General features: G+C 29.3%; 2 protein-coding genes across 3 annotated transcripts in view; one reads left to right on the forward strand and one right to left on the reverse strand.

Moving 5' to 3' along the window:
• LOC130898704 (ion transport peptide-like) overlaps positions 1 to 11738 on the forward strand; it is a 39148-nt gene extending 27410 nt beyond the window's left edge. For both annotated transcript variants that reach the window (XM_057808170.1, XM_057808171.1), the window contains exons 3-4: positions 3028 to 3142; positions 4317 to 11738. In XM_057808170.1, the coding sequence (XP_057664153.1) occupies positions 3028 to 3142 (115 nt within the window). In that variant the 3' untranslated portion in view covers positions 4317 to 11738. The remainder of the gene's footprint in view (positions 1 to 3027; positions 3143 to 4316) is intronic.
• Positions 11739 to 13150: 1412 nt separating this feature from the next.
• LOC130898552 (protein PFC0760c-like) lies at positions 13151 to 20353 on the reverse strand. The gene is made up of 5 exons (XM_057807934.1): positions 20194 to 20353; positions 19910 to 20099; positions 16971 to 17506; positions 16397 to 16830; positions 13151 to 14515 (listed from the first exon to the last, which is right to left on the reverse strand). The coding sequence occupies exons 1-5, from the start codon at positions 20277 to 20279 to the stop codon at positions 13818 to 13820; spliced, it is 1944 nt and encodes a 647-aa protein (XP_057663917.1). The 5' UTR covers positions 20280 to 20353; the 3' UTR covers positions 13151 to 13817.
• Positions 20354 to 20533: the final 180 nt, after the last annotated feature.

Consider the following 20533-nt stretch of genomic DNA (forward strand, 5'->3'; position numbering starts at 1 on the left):
AAAATTTTTATTTCAGTTAATATTTTTTAAATTTTTGAATAATTTGTTCCAAAAATACCGTTTCCCATTTCGTTTCCAAAATTATAGCACCTTTATCTCAGTTAATTTTCATTATAGAAAAATAATTCAAAAACCAATATATTATGCGAAAATAGACTAAAATTTTTTTATTCTTGTGATTTTTTTGTATCGTTTTTATTTTCGAAGTTATTAACGAAATACTAGGTTTTTTTGAAATTTTAACAATTTTTTTCATTGAGCTATATCTCAATTAATTTTTATTATAGAGAAATAATTTAAAAACCTAAATATTATGTGAAAATAGACTAAAATTTTTGTATTCTTGTGAATTTTTTGTATCGTTTTTATTTTCGAAGTTATTATCAAAAAACTGATTTTTTTTTAAATTTTAACAATATTTTTCATTGAAAGCTATATCTCAGTTGATTTTCATTCTAGACAAATAGTTCAAAAGCCTAAATATTATGTGAAAACAGACTAAAATTTTTTTATTCTTGTGATTTTTTTGTATCTTTTTTATTTTCGAAGTTATTATAAAAATACTGTAGTTTTTTGAATTCTTAACATTTTTTTTCCAATTAAAGCTATATCTCAGTTAATTTTTATTCTAGACAAATAATTTAAAAACCAAAATATTATGTGAAAACAGACTAAAATTTTTGTATTCTTGTGATTTTTTTGTATCCTTTTTATTTTCGAAGTTATTATAAAAATACTGAAGTTTTTTGAATTCTTAACATTTTTTTTCCAATTAAAGCTATATCTCAGTTAATTTTTATTCTAGACAAATAATTTAAAAACCTAACTATTATGTGAAAATAGACTAAAATTTTTGTATTCTTGTGAATTTTTTGTATCTTTTTTATTTTCGAAGTTATTATAAAAATACTGAAGTTTTTTGAATTCTTAACATTTTTTTTCCAATTAAAGCTATATCTCAGTTAATTTTTATTCTAGACAAATAATTTAAAAACCTAACTATTATGTGAAAATAGACTAAAATTTTTGTATTCTTGTGAATTTTTTGTATCGTTTTTATTTTCGAAGTTATTATCAAAAAACTGATTTATTTTTGAAATTTTAACAATATTTTTCATTGAAAGCTATATCTCAGTTGATTTTCATTCTAGACAAATAATTCAAAAACCAAAATTTTATGCAAAAATAGACTAAAATTTTTTCAATCCTGTGAATTTTTTGTATCTTTTTTATTTTCGAAGTTATTATAAAAATACTGTAGTTTTTTGAATTCTTAACATTTTTTTTCCAATTAAAGCTATATCTCAGTTAATTTTTATTCTAGACAAATAATTTAAAAACCAAAATATTATGTGAAAACAGACTAAAATTTTTGTATTCTTGTGATTTTTTTGTATCCTTTTTATTTTCGAAGTTATTATAAAAATACTGAAGTTTTTTGAATTCTTAACATTTTTTTTCCAATTAAAGCTATATCTCAGTTAATTTTTATTCTAGACAAATAATTTAAAAACCTAACTATTATGTGAAAATAGACTAAAATTTTTGTATTCTTGTGAATTTTTTGTATCTTTTTTATTTTCGAAGTTATTATAAAAATACTGAAGTTTTTTGAATTCTTAACATTTTTTTTCCAATTAAAGCTATATCTCAGTTAATTTTTATTCTAGACAAATAATTTAAAAACCTAACTATTATGTGAAAACAGACTAAAATTTTTGTATTCTTGTGAATTTTTTGTATCATTTTTATTTTCGAAGTTATTATCAAAAAACTTATTTTTTTTGAAATTTTAACAATATTTTTCATTGAAAGCTATATCTCAGTTGATTTTCATTCTAGACAATTAATTCAAAAACCAAAATTTTATGCAAAAATAGACTAAAATTTTTTCAATCCTGTGAATTTTTTGTATCTTTTTTATTTTCGAAGTTATTATAAAAATACTGAATTTTTTTGAATTCTTAACATTTTTTTTCAATTAAAGCTATATCTCAGTTAATTTATATTCTAGAGCAATAATTTAAAAACCAAAATATTATGTGAAAATAGACTAAAATTTTTGTATTCTTGTGAATTTTTGAATTTTTTGTATCGTTTTTATTTTCGAAGTTATCAAAAAACTGATTTTTTTTTTGAAATTTTAACAATATTTTTCATTGAAAGCTATATCTCAGTTGATTTTCATTCTAGACAATTAATTCAAAAACCAAAATTTTATGCAAAAATAGACTAAAATTTTTTCAATCTTGTGAATTTTTTGTATCTTTTTTATTTTCGAAGTTATTATAAAAATACGGAATTTATTTTAAATAAAATAGAAAAATCTCTTTTCTTTTTATCATAACTAATTCAATTTTCATGCTAATGACTTAAAATTTACGCCATTTTGAATATTTTTATAAATACTTCAAAATATGTCGTACAAAATTTTTTCTAAAACTAAAAATTTCACTTTAAACGTACGTGTTTCAATATCTATTTTATAAACTATCTTCAACCACCCGTATTTCAGTACATATCACACTGATTCGATTAAAAATCAAATCAATTTACTTCTTTTTTATAATTTCATGTTATTTTGAGTATATTTTTTTGTAGAAAATCAATTTTCCGATTTTTTCGAGAAAAATTTTAAAAACTTTGTTTTTTTTTTAATATAAAATGACTCAGAAAATAATGAGTTTACAAAAAATGTTTATAGAACAATTTTTGTTCAGAATTAATCCTTCTCTGGAGTTCTTGCGGAGTTATTTTCAATATTTTATTTTCCACAAAAATATTAGATAAAAACCAACATTCACTGTACTATTATTATTCGCATTCGTAGCCAACTTCATGACACGTTGTCATACATGTATATTGATATCACTTACACTTTTTGTTTGGTTATTTCAAGTGTTACCAACGTTTATAATCAAATTTCCCATTCGTAAACCATCGAACTCTATGTTTTCAGCGACTATACGATGCTTAGGTAAATAAAATCCTAATAAACGTCATTTATTTATCTAAATTTTATTACAGGGAAGATTGTTTTTCAACAAAATACTTTGGAGGGTGTTGTGAAACCCTTCTTTGTGATGATATAGGACAAATCCAGGAAATGATAAAACAATTAAACGGGGGAGATGTAATTTAGGTACAAATGAATGAATTATTATCAATTCATTAACGACTAACCTCACTTTATACTTACATAGTTATAGTTTAACAAGCTAAACAAGAAATTAATCAGGTATATTAATAAAAATACGTGCGGATACATAATAAGATTCAAGTCCCTTATAAAACCGTCGTTTATGTCGTATACAGGGTACAAAAAAAAGTTCTATTTGAATTGTTTGCGCTGATTAATTTCTTTTTTTGTTTTATTAGACTCTAATTGTTCGGGTGGTACTTCTAAAACCTATTAACGGTCGTACGCTCGAATTTGTACCATAATTCAGCATCGCTCTGTATATAACTACTAATCTTTCGTGCATGTTTGAAATGTTTAACGAAAAAAAAATTTGTATCGAATTAAATTGTAACAAAAAGGTGAGTTGATTTGTTTTCTTACGTTGAAAAACAAAGAAAACGAAAAAAAGTTCGGTGAATATTAATCAGGAGATAAAAAAAAGTTGTAGGACGAATTTTGATGGGGAAAACCGCCACGTAATTCTCACTTTTTTGTTACATCCTGTATAAATGATATATTTTGCATGGTTTTTCCAACTATTTTAAATATCACATTTTGTCTAATAAACAATCATTTGCATGTTAAGTTTTTATATAATCAAAAACGGAAATTCATTATATTTCAAGTATCTGCAACAACTCGAATAACACTCGTATTATACAACGTTCACAAATGTCAAATGTCAAACATTATGATGTCAATGTCAGATTTGACATATTCTCATCAGTGTTGCCATATCTCGAAACTTAAGCAGCAACTCTCGTATTAGCTACACATTAAGATAACGCCATCTAGTAGCCTAATTGACGTTTGGATTCGAATTCCCGCCATTTGTACATTTTTTAAGATATCTCGGGACTGATTTGAGATATCGACATGCAGTTTTCGCTATTTTGATAATAATACAATGTACTTTCGAAATATCTACTTAAATTTTTGTTTATTTTATAAAAATCGGCTGAACAGAGCCGGATTCGCAGGTTTCTTTTCATAACAAACTTCCCGCTCTCCCCTATCGATTACTTACATTGAAACTCGTAACGTGAACGGACTGAATGAGTTAATGCATCATTCTAACAAGAAAATTTTCAAAATTTGATCGTTCTAATTAATAAGAATTTATTTTTTTGTTTAGGGTAAACTGCTTTTCCGATAAATACTTCAGGGGTTGTGTCGAAAGCTTACTAATGGACGAGGAATGGCAGGAACTTGAAAAAATGATCGAGTTCGTCGGAAAGTAAGTTTTCGTTACTCGACCACCCAGTGCCCTTTCAATCTAGTCGAAAAATCTATCAACAATTAGGTGATTAAGTATAATTAATTTTTGACAGAATATAGTGAATGTGTCATTTCTTACTGTAGCTGGTTCGATGATTTTTATTTATTTATTTTCATAAACATATTATAAATATGCCTCACTAAACTCAACAACGAACCATTTACAGTAAGGAGAAAGTATTTTATATAGAATGTTATATATATATTTTTATACGTTTTGATGAATAGAAAACATTAAATCGAGAAATGACATTCTAACCGTGATAAATTTGAAAAATAATCGTAAAATTGCTTGATTTTCTGCCTCACATATACCGTTTTCCACTGCAGCCTCAATTTCTACACTCTTTCAAATATTGCCTCGCTTTCTATATTCTGTTCGATCTTGCCTCGCTTCCGAAATTATTTTATTTAATTTTATCTCTCAATATCCATACTCTTTTCAATATTATCTCCCTTTCTATACACTTTTTTCAATCTTGCCTCGCTCCCTTAACACTTTTTTCAAATATTGCCTCGTTTTCTACATTATTTCCGATCTTGCCTAGTTCCTTAAATCCCTTTTTTAATGCCTCCCGGCCTTCTTCACTCTCTTCGTTATTTCCCCGCTTCCTAGAGTCGTTTGTTAACCTTGCCTCGCTTTCTATATTCTTTTCAATCAAGCCTCGCTTCCGAAATTAGTTTTCTTAATGCTATCTCTCAATATCCATACTCTTTTCAATATTATCTCCCTTTCTATACACTTTTTTCAATCTTGCCTCGCTCCTTTAACACTTTTTTCAAATATTGCCTCGTTTTCTACATTATTTCCGATCTTGCCTAGTTCCTTAAATCCCTTTTTTAATGCCTCCCGGCCTTCTTCACTCTCTTCGTTATTTCCCCGCTTCCTAGAGTCGTTTGTTAACCTTGCCTCGCTTTCTATATTCTTTTCAATCAAGCCTCGCTTCCGAAATTAGTTTTTTTAATGCTATCTCTCAATATCCATACTCTTTTCAATATTATCTCCCTTTCTATACACTTTTTTCAATCTTGCCTCGCTCCCTTAACACTTTTTTCAAATATTGCCTCGTTTTCTACATTATTTCCGATCTTGCCTAGTTCCTTAAATCCCTTTTTTAATGCCTCCCGGCCTTCTTCACTCTCTTCGTTATTTCCCCGCTTCCTAGAGTCGTTTGTTAACCTTGCCTCGCTTTCTATATTCTTTTCAATCAAGCCTCGCTTCCGAAATTAGTTTTCTTAATGCTATCTCTCAATATCCATATTCTTTTCAATATTATCTCCCTTTCTATACACTTTTTTCAATCTTTCTTCGCTCCCTTGACACTTTTTTTCAAATTTGCCTCGTTTTCTACATTCTTTCCGATCTTGCCTAGATCCCTGAAATCCTGTATTAATGTCGCTCGACTTTCTATACCATTTTCAATTTTGCCTCGCTTCCTAGACTTTTTTTTTATCTTGCCTCACTTTCTACGTTGTTATCGATGTCGCCTCTTTCTCTAAATTTCTTTTTTTAATGCCGCCTCGCTTTTTATACTCTTTTCAATATTGCCTTGCTTCTCAAGGTCTTTTTTAAATCTTACCTCATTCCTAGACTCTTTTTTCATCTTGCCTCGCTTCTTATACAACTCACACTCACTTTTTTAAATATAGCCTCACTTTCCAGACTCTTTTTCGATTTTGTTTCGCTCAATACACTCATTTCCTTACTCCTGTCTCACTTTATATAATTTTCTCGATCTCACATAATTTTCTAGACTTGCCTCTTTTTTTATACTCTTCGTTTATCTAGCCTCGTAGACTTTTTTTGATTCCGCCTCGCTTCTTATACTCTTTTTCTAGTCCTGTCCCACTTTCAACGGTCTTTTTCGTCGTTTATCTCACTTTCTGTACTCTTTTTAAATTGCCTCGTTTTTATACTCATTTTTTAAATATTTATATACTGTCTTTTATCATGCCTCGCATCTTGAACTACTTTTTAAAAATCTTCTCTTAATTTCTAAACTTTTTGATCCAGACTCCTTTTTTCGCTTTGGTCCAATTTCTTAGATATTTTTTGATCTTGCCTCGCTTTATCGCCTCATTTGTTGCGATTGTCCTTCTATTCCTATGCACTTTTTTTGAGTTTACTTCGTTTTGGATGTCGCCCCGCTTCCTAAATCAATTTTTTCAATATATTTTCTGTTTATAGACTCAATTAGATATTGCCTCGCTTCCTAAACACATTTTTTTACTCTTGCCTCACTTTATATACTAATGCCTCAATTTCTGAACTTTTTTTGATTCTTTCTTGCTCCATAGACTCCTTTTCCTTAATCCTGTTTTAATTTTTAGAATATTTTTGAGCTTGCCTCGCTTCCTTGCCTCTTTTATTTCAATTATAATTATTTTTTACACATTTTCTTAGTTTACTGCATTTTCAAATAATTTTTTTCAATTTCTGCCTCACTTTAACGATTTTTTTTATCTTGCCTCGCTTCCTAAACACATTTTTCACTCCTGCCTCACTTTATATACTAATGCCTCAATTTCTGAACTTTTTTTGATTCTTTCTTGCTCCATAGACTCCTTTTCCTTAATCCTGTTTTAATTTTTAGAATATTTTTGAACTTGCCTCGCTTCCTTGCCTCTTTTATTTCAATTATAATTATTTTTTACACATTTTCTTAGTTTACTGCATTTTCAAATGATTTTTTTCAATTTCTGCCTCACTTTAACGATTTTTTTTATCTTGCCTCGCTTCCTAAACACATTTTTCACTCCTGCCTCACTTTATATACTAATGCCTCAATTTCTGAACTTTTTTTGATTCTTTCTTGCTCCACAGACTCCTTTTCCTTAATCGTGTTTTAATTTTTAGAATATTTTTGAGCTTGCCTCGCTTCCTTGCCTCTTTTATTTCAATTATAATTATTTTTTACACATTTTCTTAGTTTACTGCATTTTCAAATGATTTTTTTCAATTTCTGCCTCACTTTAACGATTTTTTTTATCTTGCCTCGCTTCCTAAACACATTTTTCACTCCTGCCTCACTTTATATACTAATGCCTCAATTTCTGAACTTTTTTTGATTCTTTCTTGCTCCACAGACTCCTTTTCCTTAATCGTGTTTTAATTTTTAGAATATTTTTGAGCTTGCCTCGCTTCCTTGCCTCTTTTATTTCAATTATAATTATTTTTTACACATTTTCTTAGTTTACTGCATTTTCAAATAATTTTTTTCAATTTCTGCCTCACTTTAATGATTTTTTTTATCTTGCCTCGCTTCCTAAACACATTTTTCACTCCTGCTTCATTTTATATACTAATGCCTCAATTTCTGAACTTTTTTTGATTCTTTCTTGCTCCACAGACTCCTTTTCCTTAATCCTGTTTTAATTTTTAGAATATTTTTGAACTTGCCTCGCTTCCTTGCCTCTTTTATTTCAATTATACTCATTTTTTTACATATTTTCTTAGTTTACTGCATTTTCAAATAATTTTTTTCAATTTCTGCCTCACTTTGACGACTCTTTTTGATTTTGCCTCGCAGCCTACACTCACTTTCAAAATATCGCCTCGCTTTTTATACTATATTATCTTGCCTCGTTTCCTAATCACTTTTTTGTGTAAACTAATAATTTTTTAACATATGTTTCACGCTTTTTTTGTCGTTTCTCGTTTTGTATAGTGCAAGCAACAGAAAAAAAAAACAGATTTCGCTGAAAAATGGATAGAACGGTATTTAATTTACCATATTTCAAATTGCATATATAAAAATATATTTAAGGAGGCTTGTGTAATTATCTACGACCAAAATATATTTATATTTAAATTTAATTTATTTACTTCTTGTTGAGATTATTTTTTCATTGTGTAAGTATTCTTCTATAGGGTGATAGAAAAATTTATCGAAGAATATACAAGGTGAAAACGGAAGGGGGTCACAATAAATAGCGAAAACATGGTTATTAATTTTTTTTTTTGACACGTCCTTGGGATTGTTTTCGATACATTTTTCTTATTATTTATTATTTTCACTGACATTCCTTTATCAGTATTGTAGTTTTATTATACTTTTTTTACGTCACTTTTTTTTATAATTGAATTTTTTTTTCATAAATCCATCGCGACTAAGTACAAAATACGAAGTGGAATTATACAAAATACGAAAAATAAGATGAAATAAAAATATATTAACGAATTACATCGTCAAAAGTATTTGTGAAAGCTTTAAATAAATAAAAAATTGGAGTTCAAACTATTAAAACTTATGAGATAACCTGTATAATGTATAACAAAACGTAATTCTATCAGATTTTCACGATAAAGTTCGGTAAAATATGTCAAATAGTTGAAAATTCTGAGTTTTTCACTACCAAAGTTTATCAAAACTTTTATAATACCCTGTATACTGGCTTGGAATTTTATTAGGACAATGAAAAACAGCTAAAACTTTATAAATATGTATATAAAACACTGAATATGATCTTGTTTGATATCAAAATAAAGGAATAACTACATTTGAAATAAGTGCTTCATAAAAATCATTTTAACTTCTGGAAACCCCTGTATAACCCAATGGAATTTCATGGAAATATCAGAACAGGGTTCAAATTTCATAAATCTATAAATGAAACAGTTTTTATGATCTTTTTTGATGTCAAAATAAGGGAATAACATTATTTCAAATAAGTGCTTCATAAAAATCATTATAACTTTTGATAAACCCTGTATAACCCAATGGAATTTCATGGAAATATCAGAACAGGGTTCAAATTTCATAAATCTATAAATGAACAGTTTTTATGATCTTATTTGATGTCGAAATAAGGGAATAACATTATTTCAAATGAGTGCTTCATAAAAATCATTATAACTTCTGAAACCCCCTGTATAACCCAATGGAATTTCATGGAAATATCAGAACAGGGTTCAAATTTCATAAATCTATAAATGAACAGTTTTTATGATCTTATTTGATGTCGAAATAAGGGAATAACATTATTTCAAATGAGTGCTTCATAAAAATCATTATAACTTCTGAAACCCCCTGTATAACCCAATGGAATTTCATGGAAATATCAGAACAGGGTTCAAATTTCATAAATCTATAAGTGAAATAGTGTATATGATCTTATTTGATGTAAAAATAAGGGAATAACATTCTTTCAAATGGGTGCTTCATAAAAATCATTATAACTTCTGAAACCCCCTGTATAACCTAATGGAATTTCATGAAAATATCAGAACAGGGTTCAAATTTCATAAATCTATACGTGAAACAGTTTTTATGATCTTGTTTGATGTCAAAATAAGGGAATAACTTTATTTCAAATAAGTGCTTCATAAAAATCATTATAACTTCTGAAACCCCCTGTATAACCCAATGGAATTTCATGGAAATATCAGAACAGGGTTCAAATTTCATAAATCTATAAGTGAAATAGTGTATATGATCTTATTTGATGTAAAAATAAGGGAATAACATTCTTTCAAATGGGTGCTTCATAAAAATCATTATAACTTCTGAAAAACCCTGTATAATCTAATTTAATTTCATGGAAATATCAGAACAATGTTCAAATTTGATAAATCTATACGTAAAACAGTGTATATGATCTTATATGATGTCAAAATAAGGGAATAACATTATTTCAAATAAGTGCTTCATAAAAACCATCATAACTTTTGAAAAACCCTGTATAACCCAATGGAATTTCATGGAAATATCAGAACAGGGTTCAAATTTCATAAATCTATAAATGAACAGTTTTTATGATCTTATTTGATGTCGAAATAAGGGAATAACATTATTTCAAATGAGTGCTTCATAAAAATCATTATAACTTCTGAAACCCCCTGTATAACCCAATGGAATTTCATGGAAATATCAGAACAGGGTTCAAATTTCATAAATCTATAAATGAACAGTTTTTATGATCTTATTTGATGTCGAAATAAGGGAATAACATTATTTCAAATAAGTGCTTCATAAAAATCATTATAACTTTTGATAAACCCTGTATAACCCAATGGAATTTCATGGAAATATCAGAACAGGGTTCAAATTTCATAAATCTATAAATGAAACAGTTTTTATGATCTTTTTTGATGTCAAAATAAGGGAATAACATTATTTCAAATAAGTGCTTCATAAAAATCATTATAACTTTTGATAAACCCTGTATAACCCAATGGAATTTCATGGAAATATCAGAACAGGGTTCAAATTTCATAAATCTATAAATGAAACAGTTTTTATGATCTTTTTTGATGTCAAAATAAGGGAATAACATTATTTCAAATAAGTACTTCATAAAAATCATTATAACTTTTGATAAACCCTGTATAACCCAATGGAATTTCATGGAAATATCAGAACAGGGTTCAAATTTCATAAATCTATAAATGAACAGTTTTTATGATCTTATTTGATGTCGAAATAAGGGAATAACATTATTTCAAATGAGAGCTTCATAAAAATCATTATAACTTCTGAAACCCCCTGTATAACCCAATGGAATTTCATGGAAATATCAGAACAGGGTTCAAATTTCATAAATCTATAAGTGAAATAGTGTATATGATCTTATTTGATGTAAAAATAAGGGAATAACATTCTTTCAAATGGGTGCTTCATAAAAATCATTATAACTTCTGAAACCCCCTGTATAACCTAATGGAATTTCATGAAAATATCAGAACAGGGTTCAAATTTCATAAATCTATACGTGAAACAGTTTTTATGATCTTGTTTGATGTCAAAATAAGGGAATAACTTTATTTCAAATAAGTGCTTCATAAAAATCATTATAACTTCTGAAACCCCCTGTATAACCCAATGGAATTTCATGGAAATATCAGAACAGGGTTCAAATTTCATAAATCTATAAGTGAAATAGTGTATATGATCTTATTTGATGTAAAAATAAGGGAATAACATTCTTTCAAATGGGTGCTTCATAAAAATCATTATAACTTCTGAAAAACCCTGTATAACCCAATGGAATTTCATCACGATTATACGACAGGGTTTAAATCTAAGAAATTGATAAATTTTATACTGATATCGATGTAATTCTTATAAAAAATCAATTGTATAAATGAAACACTCAAAAAACGAAAAAAAAAAATTATTTTTCTGTAGTTCCACTTATTTCATATTTATATCATTTTCTTCTCGATTCTTTGTAGTGCTGGTAACTATATTAATTATAATTATCATTAAAGACGTGGAAAATTTCCTTTTTCTCCATGGCAGCTTTAGGTAAATAATCTACTAGTCCATTAAAGTAATTTCAAAATGATTGGATGTTTTATTTGTCTTACCTTTCAATTTAACCTTTTTCTGCGTGTAGAATAAAAAAATTTACATCGAATATAAAATTTGTTTACTTTGTTATACAGTCACGTATTGTACAATGGTAATTAATACTTATATTATTACAAGCAGGAGCCTTATTTGAGAATCTATTCCACTAGGAAGGTGAAGATAAACTGAAAGAGATTTGGAATGAACATCATTACCAAAATCTAGATAGTTTCAGGTATAAAAACTACTCTTGAAGAGTTAGGAATATTGCTAGATACAGTTTGACCCATCTGCACACTAAAATGTCCCAGAAACAACTGTATAGTCATATAAAGCAGCTGTAGGTCCAATATTATCGAAAACTATACAGTCACTGACCTAAAAACTTGTGTTTAACTACTTTTGAAGTATTGCAAACTTAGCTGGAAACAATTTGATCTAATTGCACACTAAAATGATTCAATAAACAACTGTATAGTCATATAAAGCAGCTGTAGGTCCAATATTATCGAAAACTATACAGTCACTGACCTAAAAACTTGTGTTTAACTACTTTTGAAGTATTGCAAACTTAGCTGGAAACAATTTGATCTATTTGCACACTAAAATGAATCAATAAACAACTGTATAGTCATATAAAGCAGCTGTAAGTCCAATATTATCGAAAACTATACAGTCACTGACCTAAAAACTTGTGTTTAACTACTTTTGAAGTATTGCAAACTTAGCTGGAAACAATTTGATCTATTTGCACACAAAAATGAATCAATAAACAACTGTATAGTCATATAAAGCAGCTGTAGGTCCAATATTATCGAAAACTATACAGTCACTGACCTAAAAACTTGTGTTTAACTACTTTTGAAGTATTGCAAACTTAGCTGGAAACAATTTGATCTATTTGCACACTAAAATGAATCAATAAACAACTGTATAGTCATATAAAGCAGCTGTAGGTCCAATATTATCGAAAACTATACAGTCACTGACCTAAAAACTTGTGTTTAACTACTTTTGAAGTATTGCAAACTTAGCTGGAAACAATTTGATCTATTTGCACACAAAAATGAATCAATAAACAACTGTATAGTCATATAAAGCAGCTGTAAGTCCAATATTATCGAAAACTATACAGTCACTGACCTAAAAACTTGTGTTTAACTACTTTTGAAGTATTGCAAACTTAGCTGGAAACAATTTGATCTATTTGCACACAAAAATGAATCAATAAACAACTGTATAGTCATATAAAGCAGCTGTAAGTCCAATATTATCGAAAACTATACAGTCACTGACCTAAAAACTTGTGTTTAACTACTTTTGAAGTATTGCAAACTTAGCTGGAAACAATTTGATCTATTTGCACACTAAAATGAATCAATAAACAACTGTATAGTCATATAAAGCAGCTGTAGGTCCAATATTATCGAAAACTATACAGTCACTGACCTAAAAACTTGTGTTTAACTACTTTTGAAGTATTGCAAACTTAGCTGGAAACAATTTGATCTAATTGCACACTAAAATGAATCAATAAACAACTGTATAGTCATATAAAGCAGCTGTAAGTCCAATATTATCGAAAACTATACAGTCACTGACCTAAAAACTTGTGTTTAACTACTTTTGAAGTATTGCAAACTTAGCTGGAAACAATTTGATCTATTTGCACACTAAAATGAATCAATAAACAACTGTATAGTCATATAAAGCAGCTGTAGGTCCAATATTATCGAAAACTATACAGTCACTGACCTAAAAACTTCTGTTTAACTATTTTTGTAATCTTAGAAACTTGGCTGGAAACAATTTGACTTGTTTGCACACAAAAGTGAGTCAATAAAAAGCTGTATAGTTGTATATAGCAGCTGTAGGTCTAAAATCACCAAATTCGTAACGCAAAAACTTTCCTAGAGAACGTTAAGTACACTAAGATTACTAGGGAGTGTCGGTGAAGCTATACACTGAGAAAAAGATAAAATATAACATAATTAAAAGCTAAATTCAATTATACATCTTAGAATAGAGATTTCACAGTTAATTAATGTTAGAGATAATTCGGATCATCATTTTTTCCTCTTACTCCTTTTGACTCTCTTATATCTGTTCAATTCTCCGCCGAAACTTTGCGGAAGAGCTCCGAACAAATCTTCTCCTGACATATCGGTGAGTTTTCGCGGTTCTTCTTTGTACGTTCTTCTTCTGTATCTCGATAACGGTAACATACTTCTTTGTTTAACGGCTATCAATTGTTTTCTCGCCGATTCCCTTTCCAATAAATCATCGAAATCGTTTCTTTTATTCCTAGATTCGTCTATAGATTCGATTCGATACAAATCCGGCTGTAGATCTACGAAATATTCGCCATTTTGAAACGATTTAGCGTCTGCGAATTTTCTAGCTTTTACCGATCTTTTTTTCATTCCGTTTTCGTCTTCTTCGTACATGGAATAATCGTCGTCTATTAGATTCCTACATTTACAATTTTCGTCGTTCTTATCGCAATTACAAGTTGATTCAATCGATTTTTTATCGATTGATTTCGATTCGATTTCGTCTTCGTAATAATCGAAATTTTGTTCGCTGTTACTGCATTTGCAGTGATTGCCGTCTTTATCGCAATTGCATAATTGCTTAACGGCTTTTTTGCTCGTATATTTTATCGGTAAATCTTCTTCTTCTTCTTCTGCGACAATGTTCGATGATACAGGGTCTATCAAACATTCGCAATCATTGTCGCTTTCGTCACAATAACAATCGTCCACTGAAAATCAATGTTATATTTCTTAAAATATACAAGTCAATACTCAATACAAATGTCAACGTCAAAGTCAATTTCATTTAAAACTTACAGTATGATTCAACATTAATGGAATATAATAAACTTATAAGATGAAAAAAAAATTTTTGTTTAGCTTACGGGGTGAGTCCAAAAGATATATTATTCCGGAATCAACGTAATTTTTAAAGCATACAGTGTAGGAAAGAAATATTGGAATCGACGTAATTCGTTGTGAAACTTACAGGATGAGTCAATGATTATTATAATAAAAATATTTATAATGGCATATATGTACAGTGTGGTCCGAAATTTATTGAAAATTGAAATAATGTTGAAATCGACGTGATTCTTTTTGAAATTTACAGTTGGAGTTATTTAGTTATTTCGATATTTACAGGGTGACTCAAATTAAATGAACGTACTTTTTAAACGTACAGGGTGACTCAAATTGAATGAACATACTTTTAAAACGTATAGGGTGACCCAAATGAAATGAGCGTACTTTTGAAACGTACAGAGTTACCCAAAATGAACCAAAGTACTTTTAAAATATACAGAGTGACCCAAAATACATTAAAATTGAAAATTCATCAGATCAGATATTTTTGAAACATACAGGGTTATTCAAAATGAATCAACGTACTTTTAAAACGTACAGGGTGAGTGAAAATGAATCAATCAAACATACAGGGTTATTCAAAATGAATCAACGTACTTTTAAAACGTACAGGGCGAGTGAAAATGAATCAATCAAACATACAGGGCGATCCAAAATGAATGAACGTACTTTTGAAACGTACAGGGTGAGCCAACATGGATCCACGTACTTTTAAAACGTACAGGGTGAGCCAAAATACATTAAAATTGAAAATTCATCAGATCAGATATTTTTGAAACATACAGGGTTATTCAAAATGAATCAATGTACTTTTAAAACTTACAGGGTGAGTGTAAATGAATCAATCAAACATACAGGGCGATCCAAAATGAATCAACGTACTTTTAAAACGTACAGGGCGAGTGAAAATGAATCAATCAAACATACAGGGCGATCCAAAATGAATGAACGTACTTTTGAAACGTACAGGGTGAGCCAACATGGATCCACGTACTTTTAAAACGTACAGGGTGAGCCAAAATACATTAAAATTGAAAATTCATCAGATCAGATATTTTTGAAACATACAGGGTTATTCAAAATGAATCAACGTACTTTTAAAACGTACAGGGTGAGTGTAAATGAATCAATCAAACATACAGGGTGAGCCAAAAGGAGTCAAAATAATTTCAAAACGTACAGGGCGAGTGAAAATGAATCAATCAAATATACAGGGCGATCCAAAATGAATGAACGTACTTTTGAAACGTACAGGGTGAGCCAACATGGATCCACGTACTTTTAAAACGTACAGGGTGAGCCAAAATACATTAAAATTGAAAATTCATCAGATCAGATATTTTTGAAACATACAGGGTTATTCAAAATGAATCAACGTACTTTTAAAACGTACAGGGTGAGTGTAAATGAATCAATCAAACATACAGGGCGATCCAAAATGAATCAACGTACTTTTAAAACGTACAGGGCGAGTGAAAATGAATCAATCAAATATACAGGGCGATCCAAAATGAATGAACGTACTTTTAAAACGTACAGGGTGAGTGAAAATGAATCAATCAAACATACAGGGTGAGCCAAAAGGAGTCAAAATAATTTCAAAACGTACAGGGCGAGTGAAAATGAATCAATCAAACATACAGGGCGATCCAAAATGAATCAATCGTACTTTCAAAACGTACAGGGTGAACTGATACTGAAGGAAATTAAAAAAAAAAAAATTTGTATATATTGAAGATACTAACATTCTTCGGCATTTTCGTTATCGGTAAACGCTTCGTCTTCATTGTTGTCCAGATTCGAAACGTCGTCGTTTCTCTTCGATCTGTTATCGTAATCCTCCGTTTTATAATTCGCGTTCCTCTTTTTGCGTATATGGATTTTGCCGTTTTCTTCCGTATTAAAATTCGGATCGATTTCTTTGGTCTCTTCCTCCAATAGAGTATTGAAGATCTGTCTTTTCTGTCTGGTCGGATCGTCGGCCGCGCTATCGATTTCTCTGGTCACTTCTTCTTTTATTTTTTTTATTTTATCCCTTATGTCGCGTTCGACGCGCTTTTCGTATTCGAGCACTTTCGGCGATAATTTTTCTTTGCAATCGTTCGATCTTTTGAAAATTTTTACGTCTTCCGTCGACGTTTTCGTATCGTTCATATTCAAATTCAAAATTTCGGAGTTGCTGGAAGAAACCTTGTATTATATACGGGGCGAATCGCCCCGATTTACCCACCGGATGTCGCAAAAGTATTTGAACGAATCAAAAATAGATTTGAAGCTGATTCCAAATATGCAATAAAATATAAAATAAAAAAAACTTACTTGTCAAATCCCGTACTGTCATTTCCTTTTTGTAAATCGTTTAAATCGGTGCCGTTTAAACCGCCGGCGGTTAAATCTACGTCGATTTGATCGTCTCTTCTAGCTCGACCCTTCCCCTCTTTTATAAGATCGATTCTATTGGTTCCCAGTTCTAAATTTTCGTCTTCCACGTCTCTTTTGACGTTTTCGTCCGAATATTCGTCCAACAATCCCATATCGTCCAAAACCGATTGCAATTTCTCTTCGATTCCGGACGCACCGACGGCGTCTCTTATAACCTGATTTGAGTCCGTTGGATTTTCGTCGTTTTCGCGTTTATACATCATACGACGTTTCGATAAATCTTTACTGTTGTGTAATCGGAATTTTGTGAATATAGACGGGTAGTTTTCGTCGGAAAACGAAGCTCGGTTGGCCCTTTTTCCTTTATTATCGTCAGATTCTTCGTCTAGTGAATAATCCGAAAAAATCGGATGAATATTTACGAATGTCGGTTCCCCTTTTACCGACAAAAATTTATACGAATCTTGAAACGGCTGAAAATATACAGGGTGAGTTTTTACTACGACTAATATCGTTATTATGGATTTACATCGATATCTAACACTTAACAGCACGAAAAAGTGACAATTTTCAAATGAGACAACCTGTAATACTATAATACGCAGTTATACGAAATTATACAGCGTATTCAAAAAAATCTGAGCGTTTTTTTATCGTATAATTACGTAAAATGGTCATATCTTTCTAAATACCCTGTATAATTTGTGCTACATAAATTATTTTCCAGTTTTATACCTTTTCCATCCGAAAACAACACCCCATATACAAGAAAATATACAGGGTGTCACAATAAAAAAAAGTTTGAATACTTAATCACGTATTTTTGATCCGCCCCGTATATATCAATGTATTAGTTACATTTTTTTTCAATGTATTTTATGTATAAATTCCATAATAACAATTTTCGTATTAAAAAAACACCCTGTGTATAATATAGTGAATCTAATCACTGTTTTTACATTACGCCTCGTATCTCAAAAACGGTTAGTCGTATTAAAAATTTTTTAATACAAAAGTTGTAGGAACTTTCATTTCCTATATTTATATGATCTTAAAATGGTTATAAATATACAGGGTGAGTTTTTATTATGACTAATATCGTTATTATGGATTTACATCGATATCTAACACTTAACAGCACGAAAAAGTGACAATTTTCAAATGAGACAACCTGTAACTATAATACGCAGTTATACGAAATTATATAGGGTATTCAAAAAAATATGAACCTTTTTTTATCGTATAATTAAGTAAAATGATCATATCTTTCCAAATACCCTGTATAATTCGTGCTACAAAATTTATTTTCCAGTTTTATACCTTTTCCATCCGAAAAAAACACCCTGTATACGAAAAAATATACAGGGTGTCACAATAAAAAAAAGTTTGAATACTTAATCACGTATTTTTGATCCGCCCCGTATATATCAATGTATTAGTTACATTTTTTTTCAATGTATTTTATGTATAAATTCCATAATAACAATTTTCGTATTAAAAAAACACCCTGTGTATAATATAGTGAATCTAATCACTGTTTTTACATTACGCCCTGTATCTCAAAAACGGTTAGTCGCATAAAAAAAATTTTTGATACAAAAGTTGTAGGAACTTCCATTTCCTACATTTTATAATCTTGAAATAGTTATAAATATACAGGGTGAGTTTTTATTATGACTAATATCGTTATTATGGATTTACATCGATATCTAACACTTAACAGCACGAAAAAGTGGCAATTTTCAAATGAGACAACCTGTAATACTATAATACGCAGTTATACAGGGTATTCGAAAAAATCTGAGCCTTTTTTTATCGTATAATTACGTAAAATGATCATATCTTTCTAAATACCCTGTATAATTTGTGCTACATAAATTATTTTCCAGTTTTATACCTTTTCCATCCGAAAACAACACCCCATGTACAAGAAAATATACAGGGTGTCACAATAAAAAAAAGTTTGAATACTTAATCACGTATTTTTGATCCGCCCTGTATATATCAATGTATTAGTTACATTTTTTTTCAATGTATTTTATGTATGAATTCCATAATAACAATTTTCGTATTAAAAAAACACCCTGTGTATAATATAGTGAATCTAATCACTGTTTTTACATTACGCCCTGTATCTCAAAAACGGTTAGTCGCATAAAAAAAATTTTTGATACAAAAGTTGTAGGAACTTCCATTTCCTACATTTTATAATCTTGAAATAGTTATAAATATACAGGGTGAGTTTTTATTATGACTAATATCGTTATTATGGATTTACATCGATATCTAACACTTAACAGCACGAAAAAGTGACAATTTTCAAATGAGACAACCTGTAATACTATAATACGCAGTTATACAGGGTATTCGAAAAAATCTGAGCCTTTTTTTATCGTATAATTACGTAAAATGATCATATCTTTCTAAATACCCTGTATAATTTGTGCTACATAAATTATTTTCCAGTTTTATACCTTTTCCATCCGAAAACAACACCCCATATACAAGAAAATATACAGGGTGTCACAATAAAAAAAAGTTTGAATACTTAATCACGTATTTTTGATCCGCCCTGTATATATCAATGTATTAGTTACAATTTTTTTCAATGTATTTTATGTATGAATTCCATAATAACAATTTTCGTATTAAAAAAACACCCTGTGTATAATATAGTGAATCTAATCACTGTTTTTACATTACGCCCTGTATCTCAAAAAGGGTCAGTTGCATAAAAAAATTTCATACCCAATAATACTTATAATAAGCAAAACGACAAAAAAAACTATAATAAACGCGATATATTCGAATTTTTCAATTTAAAATTTTTCATAATATCGCCCGTACTAAAAAACCGTTATTTTTATCTAAATTACCTCCAATATCCCAACGGGCGCATTGTTTTTATACAAAATGGCGCATTGAGGATCTTCCGATGTTCGTATATCGTTTTCCGTTTCCGCTAGACGCTTTCTCACCCCGTGACGAGTCGAACCCATTTTATTTTTATGTTTATGTCTATAACTCGCTCGTAACGGCGTATCTTTTAATTTTTCCATTAAATCACTGTATCCAAAAAAAAAATAATATATTATATAAATATCGTGTTGTACTTTCTAACTGTACCCCGTAGATTTACACCGTTACGTAAATCACATACCTGTTTGTATCAACTTCATTTAATTCGACGTTAAGGCTCCAACTTGTAAATAATATTATAAATATTACAAATTTCAATTTTAACATTGTAAAATTAATGTAAATATCAATATTTTATGTAAAAATGACAACTATTTCGACTGTCAAATATAAGAAAACAGCGACATTTCCGTTAGTGACAGATGTCACAAGGTTTGAATAAATAGAGATGAATCACTACACTCATATGTCAATAAGTACGACGTCATAAAATCAATTGGCTATACTGTTTTGTTCTATAATTAATGAAGCTATTGTGTGAACCTAAGGAGAAATAAGAAAAAAGAAGAAAGATAGAGAAG

The sequence above is a fragment of the Diorhabda carinulata genome, chromosome 10, assembly GCF_026250575.1.
Source record: "Diorhabda carinulata isolate Delta chromosome 10, icDioCari1.1, whole genome shotgun sequence".
Taxonomy (NCBI): domain Eukaryota; kingdom Metazoa; phylum Arthropoda; class Insecta; order Coleoptera; family Chrysomelidae; genus Diorhabda; species Diorhabda carinulata.

Bases quoted from the DNA above. Each gene is read 5' to 3' on its own strand.
- LOC130898552 (XM_057807934.1), bottom strand. From the start codon at position 20,279: ATGTTAAAATTGAAATTTGTAATATTTATAATATTATTTACAAGTTGG. The intron at 17,507-19,909 runs GTAATTTAGATA...GTATATTTTCAG, and splicing joins CGCCCGTTGGGATATTGGAG to CCGTTTCAAGATTCGTATAA. The intron at 14,516-16,396 runs GTTAGTATCTTC...ATTGATTTTCAG, and splicing joins TAACGAAAATGCCGAAGAAT to TGGACGATTGTTATTGTGAC.